We start from the raw sequence: 26,883 nt of genomic DNA, 5'->3' as shown, positions 1-26,883 counted from the left end.
CCATTAGATCCGGCAGATACCGCGATGCCCCTAGTTAGTAATGGCCGATAGTAATAATAATAACGTTGAAGTGATGTCCATACCATACTCCGCTATGCGTGTGTCCTCTTATCACGTGTGTGTTACATGATTCATTATAATACACAATGCACGAAAGGCAGCCGTCACTAATCAAGTTCGATAGGGAAGACGTTCTTATGCCATTACTGATTCCCCGATCACTTCACCCCAACAAAGTGGCGACAAAGGCGAACCTCTTATCGAACAGGCCGTTCGCAGGAAACAGTCGTCCGCTGTCCCGCGGCTGCCCATCGACTGTCAGGTGGTTGGCGTAACCTTGGATGGTCAGAGCTAGCTTTCAGGATTCGATTGGTTGTCGATGACAATCGTAGAAGACAATTTGGGCAAGAATAGGAACGAATGGTAGCTAGATACTAGCCAGTACTCAGCAGCAGCCGGCCGTTTAGATTGAGTTGCTATTGGCGATGTGGGCTACTGTAGCAGTAGCAGGCGTACCGGTTTCAACGTGCGCCACACAAACGGCGTATTATAAGTTACGCCCTTGACGGACTTTCAGTTGTATCTCTGCCACTATCCACTCTTGTCCCATGCTCTACTCGTGTTCCAGCAAGCCTCTCGTCTCCCCATCTCGGTTACGAGACGATGGTGGCGAGGCTCTTCTGCTAAGCAACGGCGCCGTTTTCTATTACGACGGCAGCTGCAATAGCAGTAGCAACTCTTCTAAACGACAGAATTGTTCATGAGCAGAGTAGAACTTCTATATGCGTACGCACTTAGACGGGCGACATCCACAAAAGACACATATTCAACTATAGGGTTTTTTGAGTACGACGTCGTGCCACTGAACGACATCGTCGTACAATCGTTCCTAGCCTCTTTCCTGTACACCATTACTTTGAGCTAGGAGGCCTCGTAACAGTAGCAGCAGGCGAAAATCTCAAGGTTGATCATTCGAAAAAGGAAAAGAATGGGATGAAGAAAGCTGAGAAGGATGCCTAACTAGATCTGACGAAAGCGCTCCTCTTAAAAGGCCTTTCCTACCGGAAAGGTTTTGCACACGCCCAGACTCCCATTGCAACAAATGAAATTCTATTTGGTAATCTGGATCTCCGTCTTACTCTGACCCTCGCAATGGATTGACGCAGTTTCTCGTTGAGCAATAGCCATTCGATTCAGCAACCTATCCTAACGCACAATGCGTTGATAGATAGAGACGCCGAAAAAGAAACTGTCTAAAAACGGAGGAAGTAGCGGACAACGAAATGAGAAAAGGCAACTGAAATAACCGTGTCAGCAACAGTGACATATGAAATGAACAATCGCAAGCACGCTCAAAGGAAACGTGCAAAAATCACAATAACCGTTGATGTTAACGAATATTCAGAATATGACAATCAAACGATGGATGTTCTCTGTAGATATCTCATGACAACTCTAAAATACAAAGCGTTTTCCTCGTGTTTTACGTTTGCTACTTAGTCGTTTCGTCATTAATTCAGACGACTGGCTCTTTCCAACATGGAAGAGTGTGTGTCTGCATCCGGATTCAAACCTAGACCATTAGGTGTTTCTAAGTTTAATAGGTAAACACCGTATTCGCTACGCTATCACGGGGATTCGCTGCAATACAAGAAAGAAGTTGTATAATTTGTCATGACTAAGAGAGTAAGAAGAGTGCTTAATAAAAATCAAAATGTCACGAACTTCGATGGCAATATACCAGGTTGGTAGTATTTCAAATGCAACCCTTGACTTCCTTATTGCTTATTTACTTCAATATATAATTCAAATTTCTTCGAACGTTATGATCAGTACCGATTATACTTCCTCTGCCGAGATCGAAAAACTCTCAAAACAGCCCCAGATATTTGTGTTGCACACAGCGTAGGTTCTATACGTAAATGCGCTATAAAAAAGTAGCTTACAAGCCCAAAAACTGAACATGGAGGACTCCCCTTGCTTTGGCAATCTGAGGTTGATGAGGACGGCCAGTACCTTCGAAGCTTTTCGATCAACCAAAAAAACTCGTTAATTAGCCAAAAAGTCGAATTAGGTGAATGTGTCTATCATAAGTTGTCTTTATCCGAGAGAACATACTTAAAAATTAGAAGCTTATGTAAACTAATAGGAAAGTACCACTAGACACGGCTTCTCATCGCCCCTTAACATTTCATGGACAGATTTTCACACAAAATCGTTACGGATGATAAAAGGTACAGTGTCTATACGTCACTGTGAAGCAAAGAAAGAATTGGATAGCCCTTGGAAATTCGTTTAAGCAAAAATTAGATCAAATCTACACTCAAAAGAGTCCACGATTTACGTTTTGTAGGACTGGGGAGTTTTCTACACTGGGAGTCGCGTGAGAAAAACAAGGTCGTCCACAAGAGTCTACAAGAAGAAGTGGTTAGTTCCGCAGGTTAAACGGCACTACGCAATAGAAAAGACTATATAGGCAATTTTATCCTTCTCGACGATAATGCAAGGCTGCACACTACAAAGGTCGCTGAAGCTACTTCCCAAAAGCTTGCGTGGGAGGTCCTTTCGCACCAAGCAAATAGCCCGAAAGAGTCGAAAACTACCTCATAGAAAAAGAAATTTGTAACAGTACATTGAACAATAATGTCATACAAATTTTCTAAACGAGTTCTTCAACACTAGACTCGAGAATTTCTGTAGAGATTGAAAAAGTAAATATGTTGAGAGGTGGGTGAAGATCGTACAAAATGACGGCAAACATATGATACAGTAATTTGTTGCTGGAATTCGAGCGAAACGTTGAGTTTTTTTTTGTATTGGCAAAAACAGATGTACTTTTTAACTAACTTAATAATAATAAAAACTTAAAATAAAAATAGAGCGAGCTCGAATTTATTTCTGAATCTAGCGTAAGTTACCTTAGATAAATGAATACTTATACGTAATGAAATAGCATTCGTAATTGTCGTAATATATAAATGGTTACGGAATAAAAATTTACGGAATAAATTGGTTGAGAATAAACTAATACATGGTAATAAATAATATAAGTAAAATAAATAATAATAAATTAATTTGTTGTTATAATTTAAGTGAAATGTCGTGTTAGGCGAAAAAATCGCTATTAGTCTTTGGTGTACCTAATATAGGTGACAACCGAGTGTAGTTTTCCCGAATTAGACATGGTTATTTTTCGTAGACCTTTTTGTGAGAAGGTACTAGTTCAGAATTACTACTTAGATCTGTCACTGATCAAGTTCAGCATCAAGCAAACCGCAAGAGTGCGAAATATTCAACCTATGTGGGGCTCAATTAAAATATTTCGGATTCATTGGTTGCCTTTTTCTTGTTCTATAAAATATATAACGACATTATGATATGTTCAAGATAGCAACCAATTTTTAGTCAAAGAGTTCAAAGATAGCGTAATGCTTCACTTATTCGATTTAGAGGTGCGTTGACATAATATTTATATGCAGCCAGTCTATGGTCCGGACCGTCAAAACTATAGTATCATTGATCTATAATGTAGACATACGAATCATGGAGTCATTCGGTTTGCAGATGATTTGTGATTGCCAAAATTTCATTCGATATCTAAATGATCATTTGTAATGGCTACCACCAAATTTTAATAACTAATAGTTGTGACGTTGTGCACAGCAACATTAGTACTCTATCTTCTGCCATGCGTCTCCACTGTACTATTGTATCTTCCAAATTCGCACCCTCATCAGATCTGTCATCGACTCCATTTATCAACGCAACATAGCCATTAATCTACTTCTACCATCAGTGCTCGTCTCTTCGCTGCGTCGTCGGCTCGGCGTACCTCCCTTCTAGTCTTCTAAATGTCTCCCGCCTCAATAATCTTTGTCAACACAATCAAAGTATTTCCAATCAATCCAAGCTCCACCAGCACGACAATCATTGGCCATTCGACACTGGTTCGGCCTGGCTAAAGCGGAGGGCTCTTTCACTTTCTCCATCAGTTTCATCCGGCACTGGCTTCGCCGCTTTGTCGGTTTGGCTGCCAGGAACCAAGCTTGCCCTTTCTTACTCTATTGCTTTCCATACTCTTCTCTTCCGGAGCTATATCTCTCTGCTTATGACAAACAAATAAAGTGCCCTCGTTCCTGCCACTAGCCTAGTTTCTTTTACTTCGTCCCGGCACTCATCGAGCTCTGTGCTTTTCTTCACTCTTTCTTTCTTCCTTTTGGTAGTCGAAAGACGGTCCGGACTAAAAACGCTCGCCTAGTTGCCTATCCAGACACTGGTACTATGTCAGAGGCAGCAGGTAGTCGGCTTCGGTGCTTAGACCAGCACTTTTATTGTTCTCTTCAGACTTCGTTGAGGCCTGCATTAGCATCACTGGCGGCGACAACAGCAACAACAATGACAGCGATTGCTACAGAAGCAATAACAATAACAACAATGTCAACAACAACACAACACTGACAAAGAAAATCATCCTTACGACAAACGTGGCCGTGCAGTGGTTTCGTAGGTGCCGGCAGCTGCACGCCACAGCGCATTACCACTTCGGTCGCACCCCAAACTGTATGCTTTTATCCCACGTTTAGCCCCGTACACTTCTTAGACGACCTCTGTGTCTTTCGCCTGCGGCGACGGCCAGATCAACTCAACAACCATCCATCCCCCGCCTAGAACGCCTACCTGCCGGTCTTAGCCGACTACCCCAACTTTCTAGATTTGCCGGCAAGTTGAGCAAGCAGATCAGAGCGCAAAAGGGAGGAGAAAGAGCGAGAGAGAGGATCTGGCCAGAGGAGCAAAGCAACAGAGGTGCACCAGGCACTATGAACTATTACTACAAAGAAAGGGACAAAGGAGAAATAGTTTCTGCACCTCGTCCGTTCCGCCTACCAGTGGTAAAAGTACGAGTGACAACAATAGCAGCAGCAGCCACTATTATAACCCTTGGCTATGGGCTCCCCTCAGTCCCTCTCCGACCAACTGCTTAGGCCATCCTCGAATGCTGGTCCTCGATTCGACAAAGACCAATCTTGCTTAGTCTCGATCGGTTTCCGACCCAACTAAGCAATGGCCTCTGGCACAACGGTCTCCGCTCCCTAATACTTCTTTTACCCGCTACTATCAAGCCCATATATCTAGCCAACGGCGCTGTGCGGGGCCTTTAGGGTTCAGGTCTAACCAATAAAAACGTTCACTGCGCCAACTCATGTATAATTCACCGCTGTTTTCTTCTTCTTCTATTTTCCGTACTCCGTTCCACTTCTCTTCGTTTCTCCATACATGATCCCCTGCAGCTCTGCAGTGTCGCGTCATTCCTTCTTTTTGGCGTCCTCTGTTCGTTTGGGCTATCTCAATCCCGGTTCCACTCTCTTGCCCAAAATACACTTCGTTTCCACCCAGCAGCTACCGGCCGCCAGCTGCCGCCACTTCGACCTTGTACGCAACACCAGCGCGGGAAAGAGGTGCTGGCGGGGGTGCTGTGAACTTCTTCTAGACATCCTAATGCATCCCTCCGTCCTCTATCCATTCCCCTCATCATTTCCCTTCGATCTACTTCATTCGCTATTTCCTCCGTTGCTCTGCTTTGCTTCTGCTCTTTTTGGGCCACCCACGCAACTCTCGGTGTGTCGGGCCCTTTTTCACTGTTTCTTTCTCTCGCTTACACACCACCCACCTCCTTATTGTAAATTGCACACACAGCAAAATGGGGGAAATAAGAGTACCGGCGGAGACAGCTTGGAGAGAAAGAGCTTTTCCTCCGTTCAGAATGCCCGGATGCTCACTTGCCCACCCGTCGTTCCTGGGGGCTTAGGGGGTCGGGGTATTCGACATCTCGACACGGGCGCGCAGACGGCGCTCCCTCTGCCGTCGTTCTTCGAAACGAAAGCAGCGAAAAAAAAGACAAAAAAGGAGTCAAAGGAAAAGCGCTGACTTGCAGCGGGTACAGATTTACATTTAACTCCTTGGAAGAAACTGTCCACCCTTCTGCCTGCGCTTCGTTGAGCTTAACCGTCTCAACCCATGCAGCAACCCCCTGAAAAAGCCGTCGGTATCGTCTCGCCGTCGTTCTTGTTAGACCGCCTACCCGACACTATCTAATGCTAGCTATTGCCAAAAGACCATCATAGAAAGTCGTACTCAGCGTTCTCTTTCGTCTCTGTCTCCTTCAACCTTGTCACGCATGGGAACAGCGCGCTCCGGATCTCCTAGATCCAGGCCTACAGCGGCCGTTTAGCTAATAGCAACAACAGGAGCAGGCCAAGCCAAATAGCAACAAGAAAACGCTGGGCATCGCCTACGGTGACTAACCAACAAAAAATCAGCGAGCCACCAAACAATACACCGTTTATCGCAATTTCCTGGTGCTGCACAGCAGTTATGTACTGCATGAATGCGAAGTAAAAACGATGAAGCATCGACAATATGATATGTGAAACAATGGATTTTTAATATAAATAATAAATACGCATATGTGAATGTTGAATCTTGCTATGGTCAGAGTGTGAAGGCGGTGAATTTGAGAATCGCATTAAAGTTGCAAAATAATATGCTGCTATAGTTGATTGCAATATCATGAATTTTACGAGATTTGTACCGGCTAAACCGGACGCAAGGTAAGCATGATTTTAATTTCTTTTAGATGAAATTTTCAGTGCCTATTAAGTGTTTATCCCTGGTTTATATTTAAATTTTTGTTAATCTCAAGATCTAGTCTCTAGGCTGTCAGTGCAAAAATTGATACCACGTGTAATACTCGTAGGTGACACAGAATAAAGATAGAGAAAAATACCAAAAGAAAAACTTCCAAATCAATTCCTTATGACTGCATTTACTCAGGTAATAATGGCCAAGTAATATCGGAGATTCTTATGTAGGGTGCGGTTCAAAGAATTTCATAACAAGGGATCAACGCTATGTGCGAATAATTTAATAGAATCGTGCTTCTTTTTCTATGTAAAGAGGTCTACGTTTTATAACGACCCTCTGCCACCCAAACGAATAATATCTGCATACGGTAAATCCTTTTCACCACCGCTATGTGAAAATTTTTTGAGTTAAGAAAAAAGGCTTCATACAGAAAAGCAAAATTAAAGCTGGTTCGATCATAACTATTTCCCGTCCTACTCTTTCTGAACCACATGCATATATATTTAAAGAGAAAGAAACTGCTTATCTTCTACAGTCTTCTGCATAGCCAATAGGTTTTGCTGTTCCTTCAAGCTTTTTCTTTACACGTACATAGATGGGTATAAATTTAAACGATACATTTGCGACCTACCTACCAAGCACCAGAAAAAAAATTGACAGTACAGGACCATACATCGTTGGGCTCGTAATTAAATAATTTCAAATTCTTATTTCTAGTTTCGATCGATCAATTAATGGAAGCATTTCTGGGGAATCGAAGCAGACAGCAGGAATCTAATGTTATTTTTTGAGTTCGTGCATCCCAGGTACTGTATGCAAGGCACATAAGTAATAATACCCCGTATGTTTGTTTTTGGCAGATTCATGTTTTCTCCGCTATTCTCAGCGGGCAGCTTAAGCAAATCTTGAGAGAGATTATACCATTGGTGCGTTTACCCACAGTCACTATTAGGGTTGAAACCATGGAAGGTAATTACTATGGAGCGTGATAAAAGTCACAACGCCTGTGAGAAAAACACATGGCAACGAGAATTACCAAGAAAACTAGATTAACTCCGATCGTTGCATAAGTGCCAATTCGATAACCTAGTGAAGGTCGAAATAGTATTTAAACAAACATCAATGCAATACCGGACATAAAGTGTATAACTTTAACGGGTGTTGCGCTTAGGGGGTGTCGTCTAAAACACTTTGACAGATACCTAAAAGTGATGTCTGGTCTGCACATACTGGATTTACACATTAACTTTGATAGGAAATATTATAAAGAATATACTATAAATCAGTTGCACACGAAAACATAGTAGTTCAAATACAACAACTATTTATTCAACACTCATCAGTGGGCATTACGTATTTGCTTAATTACAAGATGTATATAAGTGTACAAATATTTCAACAACGAACGGAGCCAGCCTAAATTCCCTTTGCTTTCTCCTTCGACTTCTCATATGTAATTCGAAGATATTTAACCATAGCAGATATATTTGTTCCAAATTTAGCGCTTATTGGTACTACGGGTATTTTCAGCATGCGACCTAAAGTTTGTAGTCGTTCATCAAGCACGATTTTTTCGACAAGATCTATCTTGTTAGCGACAATCAATGACATCTTTTTAGAGAACCCCTTCTTGTAAATTTCAAGCTCCCTACAAAGCACATTTAGCTGTTCAGTGTATGTCTCCTGACTGACATCGATCACATAGACGAGACAGCCGCACCTATCTGCGTGACGGAGAAATTCAATTCCCAATCCCCTGTTGTGACTTGCAGCGCCTTCAATAATTCCAGGTAGATCTGCAACGGACACCTGTTCGTAGTCCTCGAAATCAATGACGCCAAGATGAGGTTTTAAAGTCGTAAACGGGTAGGATGCCACCTTGGGCTTCGCACGCGATATAGCCTGGAGGAGCGTACTCTTGCCGGCATTTGGAAAACCAATGAGACCGGCATGTGCCATAGACTTCATTTCAAGAAAGTACGTCTTCACTTCACCCTTGCCCCCTCTTTGGCAAATAAACGGATGACGATTTTCATTACTTAGATAGTATTTATTGCCCCTGCCTCCGGCACCGCCACGCGAGGCAAGAAACAGTAGACCAGGCGCGTCAAGGTCGGCTAGTACCTTGCCGGTTCTATCTTTTACCACGGTTCCGAGAGGTACGGGTATGAAGACGTGTTCGCCGCGCGCTCCGTGGCACTCTTTGCCGAGACCAGGTTGGCCATCAAAGCCGTTAATAGGCGTTGATGGAACATTTTCAAGTGACTTCACATCAGACTCCGAACGAAGCAGTACATGTCCGCCATGGCCGCCGTCGCCTCCTGCTGGACCTGCGTTGGGGTTGCAAAACAGCTGCAGGAAAGCAATGCACCCATCTCCACCATTGCCGCCCACCGTTTGTATTCGTTTCCAGTCGACAAAATAACTTGGACGTTCGTGCAGCGATTTGCCTTTAAGCGAACGAAGTGCTAGAGGAAGGGAACATAGTCTACGTTGATTGCGGTACCTTACAGCTCCAGCGTGTAAGACATATCGTAGAAACAGCGTAGTAACCATTGCTGGCTATCCACGGACACCAGCAGCGTTTACGATTCACATGATTATGAAACTGCGGCAAAAGTTGAATTAATCCAATCGTTTGAGTACAAATGCCACCGATGACTGCAATTGCACTGGTTTTTCATTTATTGACACAGGTTGTGCTCTGACGTCATTCTCATAAAAAAAGAAACATTAAAAGAATCGATTGCGATCCCTACAAACCTCAACAGCTGCGCTATCAAATAATTCACGCACAGATCATCGTCCACCTCTTAATAAATGAGCTATCGGGTGACCGGACAAAGCATGCGCTTCGTGTTGCCAAACATCGGGATACTGTCGTCTGCTACCCGCGGGAAGATTTCGAATAAACGGCCCGCTCTCACCAGTGCACATATAGGACCATGAGAGTTACACTTTGTACTGAATTGGAAGTGTATCATAGCTGCTTTTTAAATGAAATACGAGGCTTGGATAGAAACAAATCTGCAGTCGAACCAACCTACAATTACAATGGGTAAAATATATTGCGATTTATTAAACACGAATAATCACAGGCTAATGTCGTTCGCGCAACTACGGAACAGAACAATTTTCATTCTGTGTCTTCACAAAATATTTGTACTCAAAAGGAATATATGTAAAGAAAAAGTATATTCTCATATGACTTTGTTCAAGTTTTTCTCAACCTAATTAATCTGAGGTCTGAAAGATTATTACCCATATTATAACCTACTGATCTGTTAACGACTTCATAATATGAAATTCTATAATCTTATGAGCAGTTCCGTCCAAATTCGATTTTAAGGTAATTAAAAAGATTACATAGATTATTCTACCGCCTATAACATATATATCCTATAACATAGGTTCATTCAAATGGAGGCTCTATCAATATAAATGAAAGTGTATCGCACAGCAAGCAGCTGTGGATAACCCCGATCGACAATGCTAATCTTAGTCCATCTTGCAACCTCTGAGTTGAGTGAGGCGTAACAACACCTTCCAACAAATGCATGCTTCTTCTACCTAATACTGTAAGTTACATAACTGTAACGGTGTAAAACAGAAATCAAAGTAAAATGCACTCAGTAGCGAATACACTACAAGGGTCTCGTAGCTACAAAGGTTTCATTTTTCGGGGAAGAGTATTGATGGATCAAGGAATAATAAGCCGGCGGCCCGCATAGAAATAATGGAAACGGTGCGCAAATACTCGTATCTTCACGTGCAATTTATGCGGTGTAACTCATTTGCCACTGTTTAATAGAGTAATTATCAAAGTTTTTGCAACTGTAGCCCCTTCTACTGTTTTAAAATCAATCCGTGTTTATTTCTACGTTCTCAGCCAGGTTATATTCAGGAAAACCGGGAGGGACTCTAGTAAATCCTTGTGCAGACCAAAAAACAATGACAAAAAATAGTTTGATAGCGACATCGAAATGTCTTGACTCATAGTTCGCTCTTTCTACATATATACAATTAAATATGGTCAGCCTTTCATAAATTAGCTTTAAATCTTTAATATTATTATTACTATTCTTACAGGCCTGGCTTTGTTGTTGCCAGGTGGTTGACTTTTCTCCATTAGGTTAACGACTGACGCATCTAGTGGAGCTATAAGATATATAACGTAAAGTTTCCGCTTTTCTACGAAAATGTTTCGTACCACAAGTTATTACGCCTCTTGGTTTTGTAGTATTGCAGAGGCACATATTTATCAATAACCTGTACGATATGCAGGACTTTTACCGTGGCCGTTCCAACCTTAAAACATGCCGGCGTATCTGGCAAAATATACGTCCGTACGATGTGGTTCAAGTATTGAATGCCATAGTAAGTTGTTTAAACATCCGAGCTTCAGATATGCATGTTTATAAAGGGTCAAGTATATTGGCTGATCAAGAGCATATTATGACGCGTTGTTTTCATTGATATTTCCTGGGGACCTAATATTTCGTTACCCCTTGTCCAGTACCTTCCCCAGAACTAACGCGGAATAGAAGAATAACCAAACAACATGAAATCAACGCACGGCCGCAGCGATTGCCACAACTAGAGCTTTGGTGGCCAAAATGGATGGACACTTTCACCCAGCCAGAAATTGCTATTTCTGGCTGTCTATAAGGTTAGTCGATCATAGGTACGCTCGCATAGATATCGTACCAACTAGCATTTTCTGCTTTCACCATTTGAAACTTGCAATTGTGTAGGTGAGCCATCTGTACCGGAAATCGATTCTCAATAGCTGTAGCTAAACGCAAATGGTCGCAGAGCGCTTTTCGCACAAAATAAATGATTGTTTGGAAGCACAAATGGTTATACTGAATGAGTGATATGGAACCTGCCCCCTACATTGTAGTAGGGAATTAATCATTCTAAGCATGTCAGGAGAAAAAATAAATGAAATCTAAGAGTCTATATAGCGTTTTTACCTCTGTGTTTTTTTTTTAATGTTCTTACATAAAGCAGAAGTCACGATGAAAAAAGTGCTTAAAACGCACAATTTAGCTTACATGTAAACCGAGCTAAATGTCATGAAAAAAATGACTGGCTACAATTTTGAATACCTCAGGTTCACTTTGTTGGTGCTCGCTAAAACTGAAATACACACCGTGATACAGTCGAATCCTACGTAGGAAGCTTGTCAATGGTTGATGAACTAGCGTATAGCAAGGCTTTCATTTGATCTATTACATTATAGCTGTTAAAAGAACATAGTCATGATCAGTGAGAAAAAGGTTTTTCTATAACGTATAAGATACACGATTGGCATCGTATATTCGGGAGAAATAGTAGAACATTTCTGTTATATCCAAACAGGAAACTCCAATCAATGTACAGCGTTCGTTTCAAGCAAGCGACAATTATTAACCCGAGGGCAAGTATTTTCGGGCGCCGAGAATTCGTAAAGCAACAGAAAAGGAAATCTATGTTACATCGCCGTGTAATACAAATACTAAAACATAAGTGGACTAGGTTATATAAAACTACAAAAGGAAAGTTACTTAAAACACACAGATACACTCAGATAACGCAGACGATAAGTTGGCACAATAAGCTGATCCCAAGTAGATGGAGTGGTTAGCGAAAACACCAGTTTGCATTGAAAATTTCCCAAGAACGCGTTTGATTCTTTCGCCTTCCGCCACTCTCAATATAGAAACTTGGCAAAGATAAAATGAAATACGTAAAACTGATTTTTTTTTTTCGTAGCTCGAGCAAACGATAGTGGGCATATAGAATTCAATATATGAATTAAATGCACGTGTTCCTTTAAATATCAAGACGAAGTGAAACCGCAACTGGTTTATTCGTTCTAATTTAACCGGTGCAAGAAATCTGTGTGAGATACTATACTTTTTAATTTTGGCAATATAAAAATGTCAACGCTGCCTCGAAAATCAAGAGGGCACCTTTTTCGCTACTTACAGCAGGGCTAGAGAAATTCAAAATCGACCAATAGCTGGACTCCGCCGATAGTTCCAAGCACTAACATTTTCTGCTGTCGATTATTGAGCATTGGTAAGCTGAAACATTGGTGGAACATGTATCCTAAAAAAAGGTATCGAACGGAGCTCAGTTACTCACCGGTCATCATCGGCCATAGTTAAGGTCAGGAGTGTGTTTCGCGAGAGCTGAAAAATCTCATGGGCATGACCACTTCACAAATAACGACACTGTGTTTACCTTTTCTACTCTTTTGCCAAAGCACCAAAGAAATTAAATGTGCGTTGCTTCAGTGTCAAACCTGTGTTCGTAGAGCCTATGGGGGCCGCCATCTTTGATGGCGGCAGCGGAGGTACACAAAGGTCTAACCGCGCGCGATCCTCTCTCTGTGATAAAAAGGACCCGAACGGCAACGTTGATGAAATGTTTCTAGCAGGTGTTGTGTGATACCTTTTTGAATGAATAACACGATCCAGGACAATTGGATTGCACAGCGATGCCTATTAATTGTAGTTAATTAATGAAAAACTATGTTGTGGTGAGAACATGGGTGTATACAGATTCCCTGATCAACCCGCGACTGTGAACGTTGCTTCCCAATGGGTTTCCGTGGTGTAGTGGTTATCACGTGCGCCTCACACGCGCAAGGTCCTCGGTTCGATCCCGGGCGGAAACACTGCCTTTCGTTTTTCTTACCCATTTTGAAGCATGAGTCGCATAGACAAGCCAAGTACCATTGCGAAACATTGCCTCATAAATATATAGATCATTAGCATATTGGCATCCAATCTATAACGGCAAAAAAACGTACTGCTGTTGCTATATGATTCTGTTGTATGCTGTACCATTACATATAGGCATAAGAAGAGATGACAGAGTTCTGCATCCATCAGCGCCATGCCATGAATTCAAAACGTCTGTTTAAAGGCAGGTACTGGAAACTGTTTTTCTTGACTTCAATTGCCACCTAGAAAAGCAGCGCTTATAGCATCTGCGATCGCGTGTTTTAAAAATTAACGTGAGAGAGCGAGCATCAACATATATAAAAGATCAGGCATAAAATCTTCCCAACGTTTCAGTAGAATCAGAAATGGATCACCGTGGTCCTAATTGCTCTGTATGTTACTGGTTAAGGTGCATACTTTAAACGAATAGGACTGCTGGTCGTTGGTCATATAAAGACTATACATAATGCATACAGAAGTCTTCAATAGCTGCCCAGCCGTTCCATAAAGTTATTAGGACACTCTGCATGCAGTAAATGACTGAAATAATATTTTAGTGTTGCATACCATTAGAGACCTTTGTGGATGGAAAAAAATGCCGTGGAATAAAGTTAATAGATGTATATAAACACGTACGTACTTCAAAAATCATGAACGATGATCTACTTGGATAAAGGGCACTTAATCTCCCCAACATTCCCCAAATAAGAGCTCGCTATGTTCTGATCTAATTAGAAAGTTCCGCTACTCATTGTCACTGAGGCAGGTGTTGGAGCGCGAAAGCTTGATAGACGACCTGCAGACAGATGATTGTTCATCGAACATGGCCCAGTTAACCCTATGCATTCGTCTCGCAAAAAGGGTTTCAATTTCTTTTTCTTTGCGTGAGTTGATATACCTTTGTGCTGTTCAGGCAGATTGTCATCCTAGCAATAATTGCTATCGTCCACATGATTTATTTGATTCGGTGATTCAGTGTAACTTAACTAAATGCCAGGTGCCTTTTGTGTCTGCACTGAGATCATATCGACAGACTTCTATTGTGGATTCAAACATTTCGACCGTTTTGTTAACCATTCGACTATTTTGAATAATCCTGGTTCACCCTTTTGCCATGAATTTGAGAAGTAACACAACGGGAGAGACGAGGTGCTAAATAACGTGTCGGATACGTCGATTCGTTAATTTTTCTAAGGAAAGTAGACCAAGAGTGTTCATATGCTGAGCGTAGATTCTGCTAACCGCGCGTATTGAAACCGGCCGTGCATAACACAAGGCGAATATTTCGAAGTTGAACTCGCGTACCTCATGACTTTCGTACTAGCGTGTATGAGAATCGAAAGCCGTGAAGCTACAAGGAAAATCCCTATATGAATAAGCAGAAGAGACTAGTGCCAGGAAATTAATTTCCCCCGCGGAAGTTTGTCTACATTAAATTTGGAAAGTAACTACGACAGTTAGTATCACGACGTCACTATATTTTGCCTCAAGCTGTTCTAAATAATAGTGGTAAAACACACATATGTTTGCACACTCGTTCATAGTTTCGGCCCGCTATCGTCTTGCAATATTTGCCATTAGACATGTTGCCGTTTGTGCAATTTTAAGCCATATTTAAGCACAGGATTATCACATAGTATGTTCTTGTTAGTTGCTTTCTTACCTTATGATATTGGTTATTCCGCAGACGAGGCTATTGGTAGTTTTTTTTGCTGTGATTGCACCAGGTCGCAAAAATTGGCTAAATAAATATATACCCCTGAGAGTATTTAACCTAATGCACAAATTAAACGGCTTTTTGCAGTAGGACAATAGGACCTTTACTTTTTTGACGGTGCAGTCGTGTGCATAGTTACAGATGCCAACTTCCCTTGAAAAATCAAAGCACCACTATAAAGATTCGTTGGTAGTTATTTCTAGTAGTATTTTTAGAATTTTTAAGCGTAACCTAGAACATACGAGACACTTTGTAAAGATTCTACAAAGTTCTGTGGGATTCGCTAAACCTAATAACATAAACGGAAGCGATTTTACATGCAAGCGACGTCCGGCACTTCCAAGTACCTATCTCGTCTTAAAACACACTTTAGCGATGGATTTATGACTTGAGAAAGTCACATCCTTCATCACCTAATATAATGCAATTAGGTGGAAGACTGTCTGTCACAGCAGATATTAGAAAATTGTGATGGCTTCTAGTTGTGAAGATACCTCATGTCATAACGGGAAAAATATTAAAAATAAATTCTATATATTTAACATAAATTAGATTTACTCATCCGAATTCGCATTTACACTTATTATCAGCTCGATGCTTTAGCTTTTTTACAGAAAAAATACAAATAGCTCTGAGAAACATCTTAAAAAATTGACCAAATACTACACATTGAGTTCAGTATTTTTTTATTTCTGTTAATTCATCGTCAAGCTTTCCTTATAGAACTTGATTTTTAACTTTGTATTATGAGCGTTTATGAAAAAAGTTGTAATTTTTTATTCGTAGACCCGTAACTTTGTAACGCAGTTATTTATTAAACAAAACAGAATAGATACATTTATACGTAATACTTACGCGCAGAAGGTTTGGTATTGGTATGGTAATTGGCTGTTGCGTATAATGTCCTACCTATAAGAGCCCTCTCTTGTTATCCACGCGGGCCGCCCAGAGGTTTCCAAGGAGCAGATGTGCTTCTACTTACATTATCGTATACTCATATTAGGGGCATGCCACTGAGTAATTTGTATCGCGCGTACCATTTTGTGTTCTATATTGTATACTAACGGCGATCGACCCAATGTAGTCGGGCGTGCCTACATAAAATCTCTTCTATAGCCTTTTACACGTTACTGTGTCAGAAATCTTCTGTATGATACCGCATTGAATGTCTACTCTAGTCCTTCTTTAATATTAAATAAGTAACCAGAACCTATTGAAACTGCCATAATCGTAAGAGGGATATTCGCTCTGCGGCGCAAAACGATGGAGCCAGTTAAGAACATCCAGTGGCCGACCTTACCCGTCCTGTGATAACTTCGGTTTGCTTTTGTGAAATGCTCTTTTGCCTGAATTGATGCATCATTATAAGAATAGATGAGGCGAATCGGGCGTCGCTCTACTTGGCCGGAAGCTACTCTGATTGAGCAAGGCCTTTTGTAACCGTATGACCGCAAACAACCAAAACGCTGTACAGACATCAGTGAGCACACTGTGGTAGAGCACCGCGTAAAACACACTCTATAAGTTTTGAGTTAAGAATGGATGTCCGCCTTTAAGTAATCTTTTGTTAAGGATCGAATCGCTCAAACATTCGGTTCCGAGCAAATAAATTTTGAAAAACACGTTCAACATGGACTGTTAAAGGTAAAAATCGGCTCGAAATCTTACTAAGAAAAACGGAATGAACTGAGATTATGTTCTGTCGGTTGATATATACTTCTTATACGATTGTCGTTAAAAAAAAAAGGATTGTTAATTGCATTCTGTTATCTCGTTACCTCCGGATCATTATTGAGGAAGTTGAAATCCATTACAAGGATGGCTTAGGGAATCAAGGATGAGCGCTACTATACTTAATAATTGCAATTACGTATATCTACTAAATGAGAGCTCTGTGATCCATTTTCATAGAAATATATCTAGTGGATTAAAAACAAGGTCTCAAGGTATCCCTAACGTCTCAAATTTTTCACCCCTCAATGGTGGTAGTTAGTGTTGGTGTTGGTGATTATATCTAATTAGCTAGTACACCATTGTGTACCAGCTAATTAGATATAATCAAGAGCGAATTGACATACTGATTTAACGTCAGTTGTCTACTTTTTTAGTTAAAAGTGTAATTCATAACATCTCAACGGCATCTCCCTGTTTTTTTATACACGAAGTCGTATAAGCGAAATACATAAATGGTAACTTTGTTTAGGAAATCTGCATCAACAAGCTTTTGAATTCTGTCCTGTCTAAAATGGTTTTGAATCTCTTGTCAATGCAGGCGATGTACAAAATAGTTCCAATTTAGGACGCTAGTGATTTGCAAGATTTTTAAGATTTTTCGAAATTTTCAAGGGTTAAAAGAATTGCCAAAATGTGCGCTGTTTTGTTTGCATTTTGCACGAGCGGGAAGTTAGGTCAATGTTCGTAGGAACGCGTATTGTTTTCCAGGGAGGCCACGTGAGTGAGTCTAGTATCGGAATCTTTCACAATTTTCCTGTCAATAATGATTGCATGAGTGTACAGTATTTGTATGTTTACCATGCTGCCTTGAAGTTCTATTAAAGGAACTTCAGATATGAAAGTCTGGTTGGATTCAATATGAGTGGACCGGATCCTCGATGCTGTACCGAAAATGTGATTCTGAAAACCTACTCACGCAAGGAGGTTCGTCCGAGATTAAGAACTAACAAGTGGTATTCGCAATGTTAAATAAATGCAAGTTGGCCCGTTTTTTGTCAGTTGGACTAATTTTGTATATTTTTCCTTTTGATATTCATGTATTTTTAAGTCGATGTCCTCTAATAAGAAAGAATTTCTATCTGAGGATTGAAGGACACATTTAAAAAAAACGCGTAATAAGGACTTTTGTGACCGAGCGAACGAAAGGTTCCTTTAGAAGGTAAGGGCGCCACGTGTCTCGCGAGGGTTTTAAATATATTGAACTTTAGGAAAAGTAAATAAACTCACTGCTAAGGACACTTTTCGCTAGTTAGTAGCCACGTAGCAAGATGTTCGATGCTATCCCGATGTTACCTATATATACGAGCCGTCTTTCTCCAGCTCTAAAAGGGCATATGTCAAGAGTAACTAAAGGTTACACATTTTTTTTTTCGCAGTGTCACCAGTATTCCTTATAGCACAGACAAATCAGCAAAAGCCAGTTTTCGTAACCATTCAGGTAAACCTATGATTCGTAGGAATACGTTCTTCGCCCGAAATCTCCTTTGAAAGTAAGGTGACCCAATTAGTTCTTCTGCTTTTGAGAACAACAATATTTGAGTAAAAGATAGGGATCTTAAGATCTCGATAGAGACCACAAGATGTTTCTCTATTATCTTAGGAACCCTCAGAGGATTTAAAGATGATTCCACTTGTGTTCTACTGGCTTTGGAGGTTAATGATTTACTTCACGATATTTCATACGTTTGTCCTTCAATTGTATGAGGTAGCATAAAGCTTAGTTCGAGAAAATAGGAATGGAGCATCCCCAGTGTCCTGGAGGGAGTGGACTTTTGCGATCTTTTATCCAATGGGGTCATAGAACTCTTCTCTAGAACTATTTTTCGGAGCATTAGCGGTACTGCAGGGTTGAAGCCAATAAAAAAGGTCTATAAGGCCTTTACAAAGCAAAAGATGTTGCCGTTTGTTATTGAGAGGATTGCCAGAGAGAGTTTAGAAGCTGCCTCAGCTTAGCCTTGATTTTGGGTATCTCATCTATCAATCTAAAATTGTCTGTTCTTCTTTTGGCGAAGGCTTTTTGCGTTTGATACTCACCTAGTACTTTACCTTTGCATTTCGTCTAGGGCTAGAGCCGACTACATGACTGCTTAATAAAACACTGTCATTCGCTTTGCCACCCGATAGGGCTGGCATAATCTAATACCTAACGCGCTCCTGGAAGAGCCACACTCTATTCATTTGCTACAAATACGCTATTCTTAACGTTAAACTCCCTTTGAATGATGTGCGTTTCGTTAGAAATATAAAGAACATGTGTACAGCTTGCACTTGTGTATTGATCTATGTGAAGCTGCTAATTTCGGTGTTTGGTTTTCATTAGAGATTTTAATTGATGTGAACGAGAGATCCATGAGTCTGAGATAATTTTGTTCACTTTGTAACAACTCCTTCCATGCCTTACATGTAAATATATGTGCTGTAATTGTTAAAAACTTTTATCTCTAGAGTTACTGAAACTACTTTATATATACTTTAATAATATACTTTGTAGGACCTACCTTTGATTGCTAAAGATTACGCTAATCGACAGCCATATCCTTTGCACTTCAGTAATATATTGATTTGTGACTGAAATCAATATAAGGAACCTCATAGGACGTGGGCGGTCAGCAACTGTACAAACACCCCCTAGTACATTTTACCCATTTGTGAAACCTGAGGTTGCTTACTGTATATTCAGTACTTCGTTAAGATAACACTCGTTTGAATAGTAGAGCAGGGACCTGTTATTTACAAAGGGACATATGTAAAGGACGTTCTCATGTGAAAAGACTGTTTTGGAAAAGCTCTGCGATAGCATGAGTGTCCGGATCGGTCCTGTTTTCTTCGAACGGTCTAGCGCTTTCTCTTTCTCCAAGAAAACGAAATTTTTCTTAGGCCTGATGGACACGAAGTGCGGTCACTGATGTCTCTTGTTAGCTTAGTATGCTCGTTTTTTTTACGACGATCTGATTTTTGTAGTACAAATTAGGCCTGCTTTGATGCGCCTCAGGCACCAGAGAGTATTTTTAACCACACTTACCTCTACGGTAAAGCTTCTTGCCATAAAAACTCATGAACTCTACATATGACACCCGGAATTCGAACCGAAATATTCGCTTAGTACCAAGCAAAAAACAACATAGTTATAGCATTTTGTGTTGGATCAATCTTTATGTTAAAGAACTCCCTGTATTTCATGTCATTTATAGTTTTTTTTTTCCAAAGAACGTAAGTCCATCGAATAATTATTAACTGTTAATGGTTGGTTGGCGCGCTTTCAAAAAAATAACTGACCGCTTAAGTGTTTTGTTTACATACGGCATTAAACTCTGTTCTGGATAAATTACCTAATAATACTCGTAATATTCTTGCGAAGCTAATTCAATTTTCAACAAACATTTGAGATGTGTATAATTTGATGTGTATGTGCCCTGGCCTGGCAACACGTTTTTATGTCGACCACGAACGAAAGCCCAAAATCACGTCTCTTCGACGGCGTGACTTGCGCGTTGCCCGAGGGGGGCCAGACCATTTACGCATTTCGCGATATTTTGGCTAATGCAAGTCCTTAGCGTACACTCAGTTTACAAAATATGGCTTGCGTGAAGCACGGTCCTAGCATCCGGAAGATGGCCTATATTTTCCCACTGCGCGTCCTGAAATCGATACTAGATGTAAATCAAGACTTATGTACATATTGGATGCCTCCTACACTACTATAGTGAAAAATCTATTACTTGTAAAATACTTAAGAACAAGAAATGCTTCGTGGTTTTATCTGTACCTAGATATAATACTAAGGACTATATTCTGACACTAAGCCAGGCTCATCAGCCGTTTTCAGACTTGCTCAAGTCTTGTCTTGTCTGCTCTCACAACCGATAGGTGGTGTACCTATTCTTTTTTTTATCGTAACATGTCTTTGAATCATCATTTATTTTGACTTTAGGCTTTTCGCAATAGATATGAATATCCAAGCGCTTTGCTGAATTTTCCATTTAAAAGAGTAAACGGTAAAAGATCACTTGTTCAGATAAGAGGATTAAACATGTATACATTATATTTAATTTTACATAGCTCATGTAATATACATAATAAAGCAAATATACTGTAACAAGTTAAATTGTCGAAGATGGACGTTACAAAGTAAAGCCATACTATTTGGGCAGTCGAATCGATACAAACAAATACTTACTATAAAAACACTAACCCTCATTGGAGAACTACTCAGAAAAGTTAACTTTTTTTACTGTCACATTAGATTGAATGGCTTTTACGGTGTGTACATAATTAAACTTAGTTTACTCTGACATTATTACAATTGCGATAGACGAATCCGCATAAATGTATATATGTATATATAATGAAGCCGCTAAAACCATCATTTTATGCTAAGGCGGTTTTCCTAATCAATTTCCTGTACGATCGGTTGATTGCCCTTTACAATTACTTACATTAACGCCTATTTGCGCTATGCATTAGAAACGTTTTAAGCGCGTACATCAATCTGAATTGTGTAGAAATTATACTTTATATTTTTTTCCGTAAGCTTGATCGGTGCAGGAAGATGGTATAGTTATTTGATGGGTACAACAGGTGGACAACATATTTCAGAATAACTTTTTTTTTTGTATCAAGCATAGGCGCCCGTGACTTCACTCTGCCTTTTCAGCTAGAATCTTCCAGTTCTATGACCTGAAGTCGCTTACTCTAGGAGCCCGTCCTGACATTATGGATGTTTAATTATGACATATATTGGTGGTATATACAAGATGCTGTATCAATCAGAAATGCGCTGTTACCGTACATACTTCGTACCACGAGTGATTACAGCGCCGTCGAATCATAACAGCACTCATTGACATCGCCTGACAGTTTGCCCGGTTAATCGCATCCCTGTATCAGGTAGGCATTTGTCGACATCATCCCTATTAGAACTCACAGTGGACAAGCGTCAGAGTTACTGCTGCTGCCAATACAAACACGACTGCTTTCCAAAGAGTTAAATCCTGCTGACGGTGGGATCCTTGATGATTATTACACGCCGGCTGCCTCTATGGTTTCGGCCGTTGCCGTGCCGTAATGAGACGCTCACTTGCTGATTGATTGGGTTAATTGTTTGATTAGTACTAAAGGAAGCTGTTTTACCGACCGCCTGAGGCACGCTAGAATCCGCTGACATCAGCATAGCGTTATCTGGTCACCTCCGTTCATCGCTGTTTATTGTACGTAGCATTTCTACGCCACACGTAAAAAAACTCGTGGTACACGCGTGAACATCGGCTTTTTTCAAGGGGAAGGGGAGGGGGGAGGAACCTTGCCCCAGAGCCACAGACACAGGCGGATAGACAGACAGACCGACATACTAACAAAATAGGACGACCGATAGAGATAACCTAATCGCGCGAATGCGATCATAAAGCTGATCGACAGGGGAGTTAACGTCATCGTCGTCGCCAGCAACCATAAAATGATGTCCCACATGTGGTTCATACTTCCACTACCGTCATCGCTACTGTAACCTGGATAGATGCTACTAAAATAAGATAAGCCGAGAACCCTCCAACAATAGAGATTATAAGTTCAAGTGCGAAGACGACCTCATCACTTGCAACCCCCGTCGCCGGTGGAGACTAGCTGTAGGCTTAGATCATCATTATCATCTGAACCCTCATCCTTCACTTTCCACCCTCTTCCCTTATACAACACTGCATTTCTATTTGAATAATCCCGCTTGTGTGACTCCCCGCTGTTACGTCGGCCGGCGTACTTCTTGCCAACAGGGCCAGAGCCCGGCTCTCTGGAATCGGACAGCCTCCCTGATACTGTTTACCGAGTCCACCGCCGGGAGGAGCCACGGTGGTCGGGAAGGAGGGCTCTTCTCAGAGAAACTCTGCGTAAAGCCGTCAACGACAAGTAGAGCACCGTGGAATGAGCGGCCGGGGCCCGTCCCGATAAGCGACTACCGCACGGCGCGAGCTTGGACTCCGGCTCGATGCTAGGGGTCACCATAGAGAAAACTCCTACCAGCACTTAGGTTTCCATCTCTTTCTCGCACCCTTTCTCTCTTCCCGGCGCTCTCTCTTTCTTTGGTTTTCTTGGAATACTCTTTTCCTTAGAGGAGTATCAGACTGGTTGCAGTTCTTCTGCTGAGGCGGCTTTGGCATTGGGGTAGTGGCAAAAAAGCGTAGGTCGTCGTCGGCTATAGCTGGGAGAAGAGATTGGGAGGCATCGCCAGGCTGCTATTGAGCAGACGCGCGGGGGAAGAAAGAGATAGTGTGTCATATAGGGGGTACTACTAACGCGTGCTAGTCGCCGATAGTGGACGCGTGCCACCGAAGAGGCAAGCCCTGAAACCTTTGAGGGAGCGAAGGAAAGAGAACGAGGAGGAAAGATATCGAGAGCAAGGGGAGAGAGGGGTTGAGCAACCTAAGGAGATGTGGGGGAGTGCGGGGCAATTCAGGAACCCGCAGGAGAGCACGGCTCCGAGGGAGAAGGCAGGAGCAGACACGAAGGGCGTCGCGCGAACGAAAAAAGGCTTGTTTTGGAGTTAGCGGTTCTGTTGTTGTGCTCAGGAGGTCCGCTGTGGAGTGCGTGCAGTGGCAGAAGCAGAAACATCAGCAGCCACCAGCCGTACAGAGAGCAGCTGGAAGAGGCAGCAAGCAGCAACGAGCTGTAGCGGAAAGGCACGAAAGCTGACTGGTGAACTGAGCTGGCGAGCAGCACAGACACCAGCAGCAGCAACAGCAGCTGGACTATAAGATCATCCAGCAGCCGAAGTAGCTGCAGTAGAAGGTACAGTGTTGGGTTACCGCCAACAAGATTCACTACTACTGTTATTACAATCATTACGTTACGAATAATACGCGCATCGTTCGGCAGCCAGTCTGAGTTAGGCTTTCACCTGCCTGAACCAAATCGAGTCAGATTGAGTAGCCACTGATCACCAAACAGGCAGATAAGCAGGTAGGCAGCGGGTAAAACAATAGCAGCGCTGCTGCTGCCTACCTCAGTTAGTTTTGTGCTGTATGCCGCACGGCATCGTGCCGAAATCAGTTCGTCGTGCCCATCATCATCACCATCATTGGGGGTTGTTGTGTTTGGTGTACAGTGGTCCGTGTGGTGTTCAGTGTTTTGTGAGGAAAAAGAGAGATAGGGAAAGAAAACAGGCCGACGACAACGACAGCAGCAGCAGCGGCTGGACCAGCAGCAGCAGCAGCAGCGAAAAAACAGGCGACGACGAACAAGCTTCTCCACGCTAGAAGCGGAACAGTTCCTCTATTCACATCATTCATTCGACTACAACAAATTCTATCAATACAACAAACACGATTGCTCGACCATCACGAATAGAATATCTACTATACAATAGCTACAAATGCTAGCCTCTTTGGTATAATACGGTAATCATTTTATTTGGCCTTATACTACTACTCTACGAATACACCGCGACGGCTGCACAGATAGAGTCATCTTTATTTCACTCGGTCTGTTTACTATCTGCCTGGGTGAGTGTGTTTGCTTACGCTGCGTCTATTAGTGGCAGCGGCTACGGCTACGGCGACGGCTTTTGCGCGATATCTGAGCGAACTTCAGTGAGGTGATCGTAGAAAAATAGAGGGAGTGCGAAATCAGCAGTAGTTAGAAAAAGAAAACAAATCAACGATAAGCAGAAGAAATAGTAGATCGAACGTGCGTGCGTCCGTGTGGTTATCAGCCGATCGGAGTGTGGAGTGTTGTGTCGATTGGTGCTTTTCGTGAGATTCGTTCACGAGGAATCGCCAGTGTAAAATATAGAGAAGAAAAAAGATATTGAGTATCGAAAAAAAAAATAAAAAAGAAGATCATCCAATCCCGTCTTGTTGTCGTATCGCGTCTTGTCTTCTTGTTTCGTAAGTCGACCCAGTTGGCCCGGGAGCCCGGCAGAGCGGCGAATGCCTATGGGGGACTACGGAAGCCTGACCACAGGCGAGGTGCGCTCGCTGAGCCCCAGCTTTCCACAGCCACAGGTCACCTCCCCGAGTAGCCACAACAGCCATGGCAGCCACTCGTCACAAAGCCCGTCGCAGAATGGCTCGAGCGGCACTCCTGTCGGAACACCTGGCGAAGGCCGTCCAGGCGCCAGGGAGACAAGCGTACAGAATTCGTTGTTCTACGATGCTGACAGCGAAGCGCTATCGGTCGCGAACGGTTCCGTGGGATCGGTAGGTCTCGACGGTAAATGCAGCGTCAAGACCGGCGTGGGAGGTGTTGGTGGTAGCGGTGGCGGCGGGGGCGAGCCAGATGGCTCTGACGAACTCTGTCCAGGTGGAGGAGTGCCGGGTCTTGGAGTGGCTGGAGTTCCAGGCGCGAATTATTGGTCAAGCCTGGATTGCTCATCCAGCGATCAGCTGACCGGCAACGCCATGAACTCGATGAACGGTGGACTGAACGGCCTCAATGGAGCGCTCAGCCCGCAGGCGATATTTCAACGGCGAGCGATTACCGGTGGCGGCGGTAGCAACGGCAGCGGAGGCGGTGGTAGTGGTGGGGGCAATGGGGCAGGCGGCGGAGGGGGGCATTCTAGCCCCAGCTCGCTCGTTGGCAATATGTCGGTGTGTTCGAATGGTACGGGTTCGATGGCCGGCCTTGGCGGGTCGCAGGGTTCGCGACTAACGGTGAACACGTCCGGGTCTTCGAACCTGTTCGGCGCCTACTCCGACTGGTCAACCAACAGCCAGCACGGCGGAGGACAGCAAACAACAGCATGGTCATCGGGCAACGGGCTTGCATGGCCCCCACAAAAACGGCTGCTGAATTCGGTAAGCTCGGTGTCGAGTTCGCCAGGTGCAAGTGCAGGCGGTACAGGTAGTGCAGGTGGACTGATCAAAAGTCCAAGTCAGCAGGCCGTGGGTCAGCCAACTGGCCCAAACTCAACTTGTGCCCCAGGACCAAAGGGTAGCATTATATCACCATCGAAATTTCGACGCAGCACCACCCTGCCTATGACGAAACCCGGATTCCAGTCGTTTGCCGATTTTCAGGACCAGGACCTTAGAAGCCATGACATCATCAATTTCCAGGTTAGTATTCAAAGAGAAAAATGTGAAAAGGAAAGACAACAAAAGCAACTTGTTTAGTACTTGCGTGCCACGTACCGGCTGTACTGTCATGTGGATGTGATTTTGTGAAACAGCTATATCGTAACGGCCGTACGTCTGTACTTTTAGATGTTTTCGTTTCGTCTCCTTTCACCTGTCGGACGCAATTCATTCTAAACGACAAAGTGCTTGCGCTATTTTCGTACAACGCCCGCGGTAGAGGGCCAGTTGCCAGCAGGTGTATCATTGGCCTAAACGGTGCTCTCTCTGGTTTTTTTCTAGTGTGGCAAAACGGTAGAAACAACAGAAGGTTGGCCCTGTGACTCGTGTCCCTTAGGAATCTCCCACCCTATACAGTTTTCAGCTACAGTTTATTTCCGTTTTTCTATCCACCCACTCGTCCTCCCGTCCAGCGTGCCTATCCTACTCTCTTCGAAAAAGCTGGGTGCCTTTCCTTTAAATTTAATACTTATTTTCGATTCCGGGCTTCTTTTTTCCTGACCGGAGGCTGGCGGGATTTCCATACAATTCGTGCCAGGATTCGGCAGGGCGCCACCCTCACTCATCTCCGATTTTCCGCCTTACCCGTTTCTTTAGGTAACTGCTTCGCCGTCTTGCTCCCTCTATCGTAGAGCGGGTGCGGAGGCGGCTACCCAGTGCTAAGGGATGCTTTTTAACAACACCTACTGAGGTACTTTTTATTTTAATATCTATGATAATCAGTTGTTTACGAAGAAGCAACGAGACAAAAGACCGACAACAATACTTCTCAAGCTCAACAGCCATAGCTGTAGTAGTACAAGTAGAAGTAGTCATAGTGACGGAAGTGGTGATTGCGTCCCTCACGAGCGAGAGTGACCCAAGAAAAAGCAGAAAAGAAAAATAGAGCGTTTGAAAGCGATCGCGAAGCTTCAAACAATCCAGATAGAGACGGAAAAATTGCGTGACCTGGCGTTCGTATATCTGTCTGTCACTGTCTCCCTGTATGTCCGTAGTTCTACCGACAGAAAAA

The 26,883-nt window shown here is 42.6% G+C and overlaps 3 protein-coding genes, 1 long non-coding RNA gene and 1 other non-coding gene across 6 annotated transcripts in view; 3 read left to right on the top strand and 2 right to left on the bottom strand.

Moving 5' to 3' along the window:
- LOC111259441 (E3 ubiquitin-protein ligase MARCHF5) overlaps positions 1-12,988 on the bottom strand; it is a 40,160-nt gene extending 27,172 nt beyond the window's left edge. Inside the window, exon 1 of one of the 2 annotated variants that reach the window (XM_022831456.2) lies at positions 12,775-12,988. In XM_022831456.2, the coding sequence (XP_022687191.1) occupies positions 12,775-12,791 (17 nt within the window). In that variant the 5' untranslated portion in view covers positions 12,792-12,988. The remainder of the gene's footprint in view (positions 1-12,774) is intronic. The other variant, XM_022831455.2, reaches the window with a different exon arrangement.
- LOC147753638 (uncharacterized) lies at positions 1,535-2,876 on the top strand. Its single transcript, XR_015310588.1, has 2 exons — positions 1,535-1,744; positions 2,354-2,876. It is a non-coding gene; the product is annotated as an uncharacterized LOC147753638 (long non-coding RNA).
- Positions 7,944-9,243, bottom strand: LOC111259439 (mitochondrial ribosome-associated GTPase 2). Its single transcript, XM_022831453.2, has one exon. The coding sequence runs from the start codon at positions 9,196-9,198 to the stop codon at positions 8,059-8,061; it is 1,140 nt and encodes a 379-aa protein (XP_022687188.1). The 5' UTR covers positions 9,199-9,243; the 3' UTR covers positions 7,944-8,058.
- Positions 12,989-13,236: 248 nt separating the features above from the next.
- Positions 13,237-13,309, top strand: TRNAV-CAC (transfer RNA valine (anticodon CAC)). Its single transcript has one exon. It is a non-coding gene; the product is annotated as a tRNA-Val (tRNA).
- A 7,568-nt stretch (positions 13,310-20,877) lies between these two features.
- The window catches only part of LOC111259433 (uncharacterized), a 321,535-nt gene continuing 315,529 nt past the window's right edge, over positions 20,878-26,883 (top strand). The window contains exon 1 of the mRNA XM_022831446.2: positions 20,878-25,853. Within this exon, the coding sequence (XP_022687181.1) occupies positions 24,726-25,853 (1,128 nt within the window). The 5' untranslated portion in view covers positions 20,878-24,725. The remainder of the gene's footprint in view (positions 25,854-26,883) is intronic.

The sequence above is a fragment of the Varroa jacobsoni genome, unplaced genomic scaffold (genome assembly GCF_002532875.2).
Source record: "Varroa jacobsoni isolate VJ856 unplaced genomic scaffold, vjacob_1.0 scaffold_330, whole genome shotgun sequence".
In the NCBI taxonomy this organism is placed as follows: Eukaryota; Metazoa; Arthropoda; class Arachnida; order Mesostigmata; family Varroidae; genus Varroa; species Varroa jacobsoni.
This window is presented reverse-complemented; position numbering and strand designations above follow the sequence as displayed.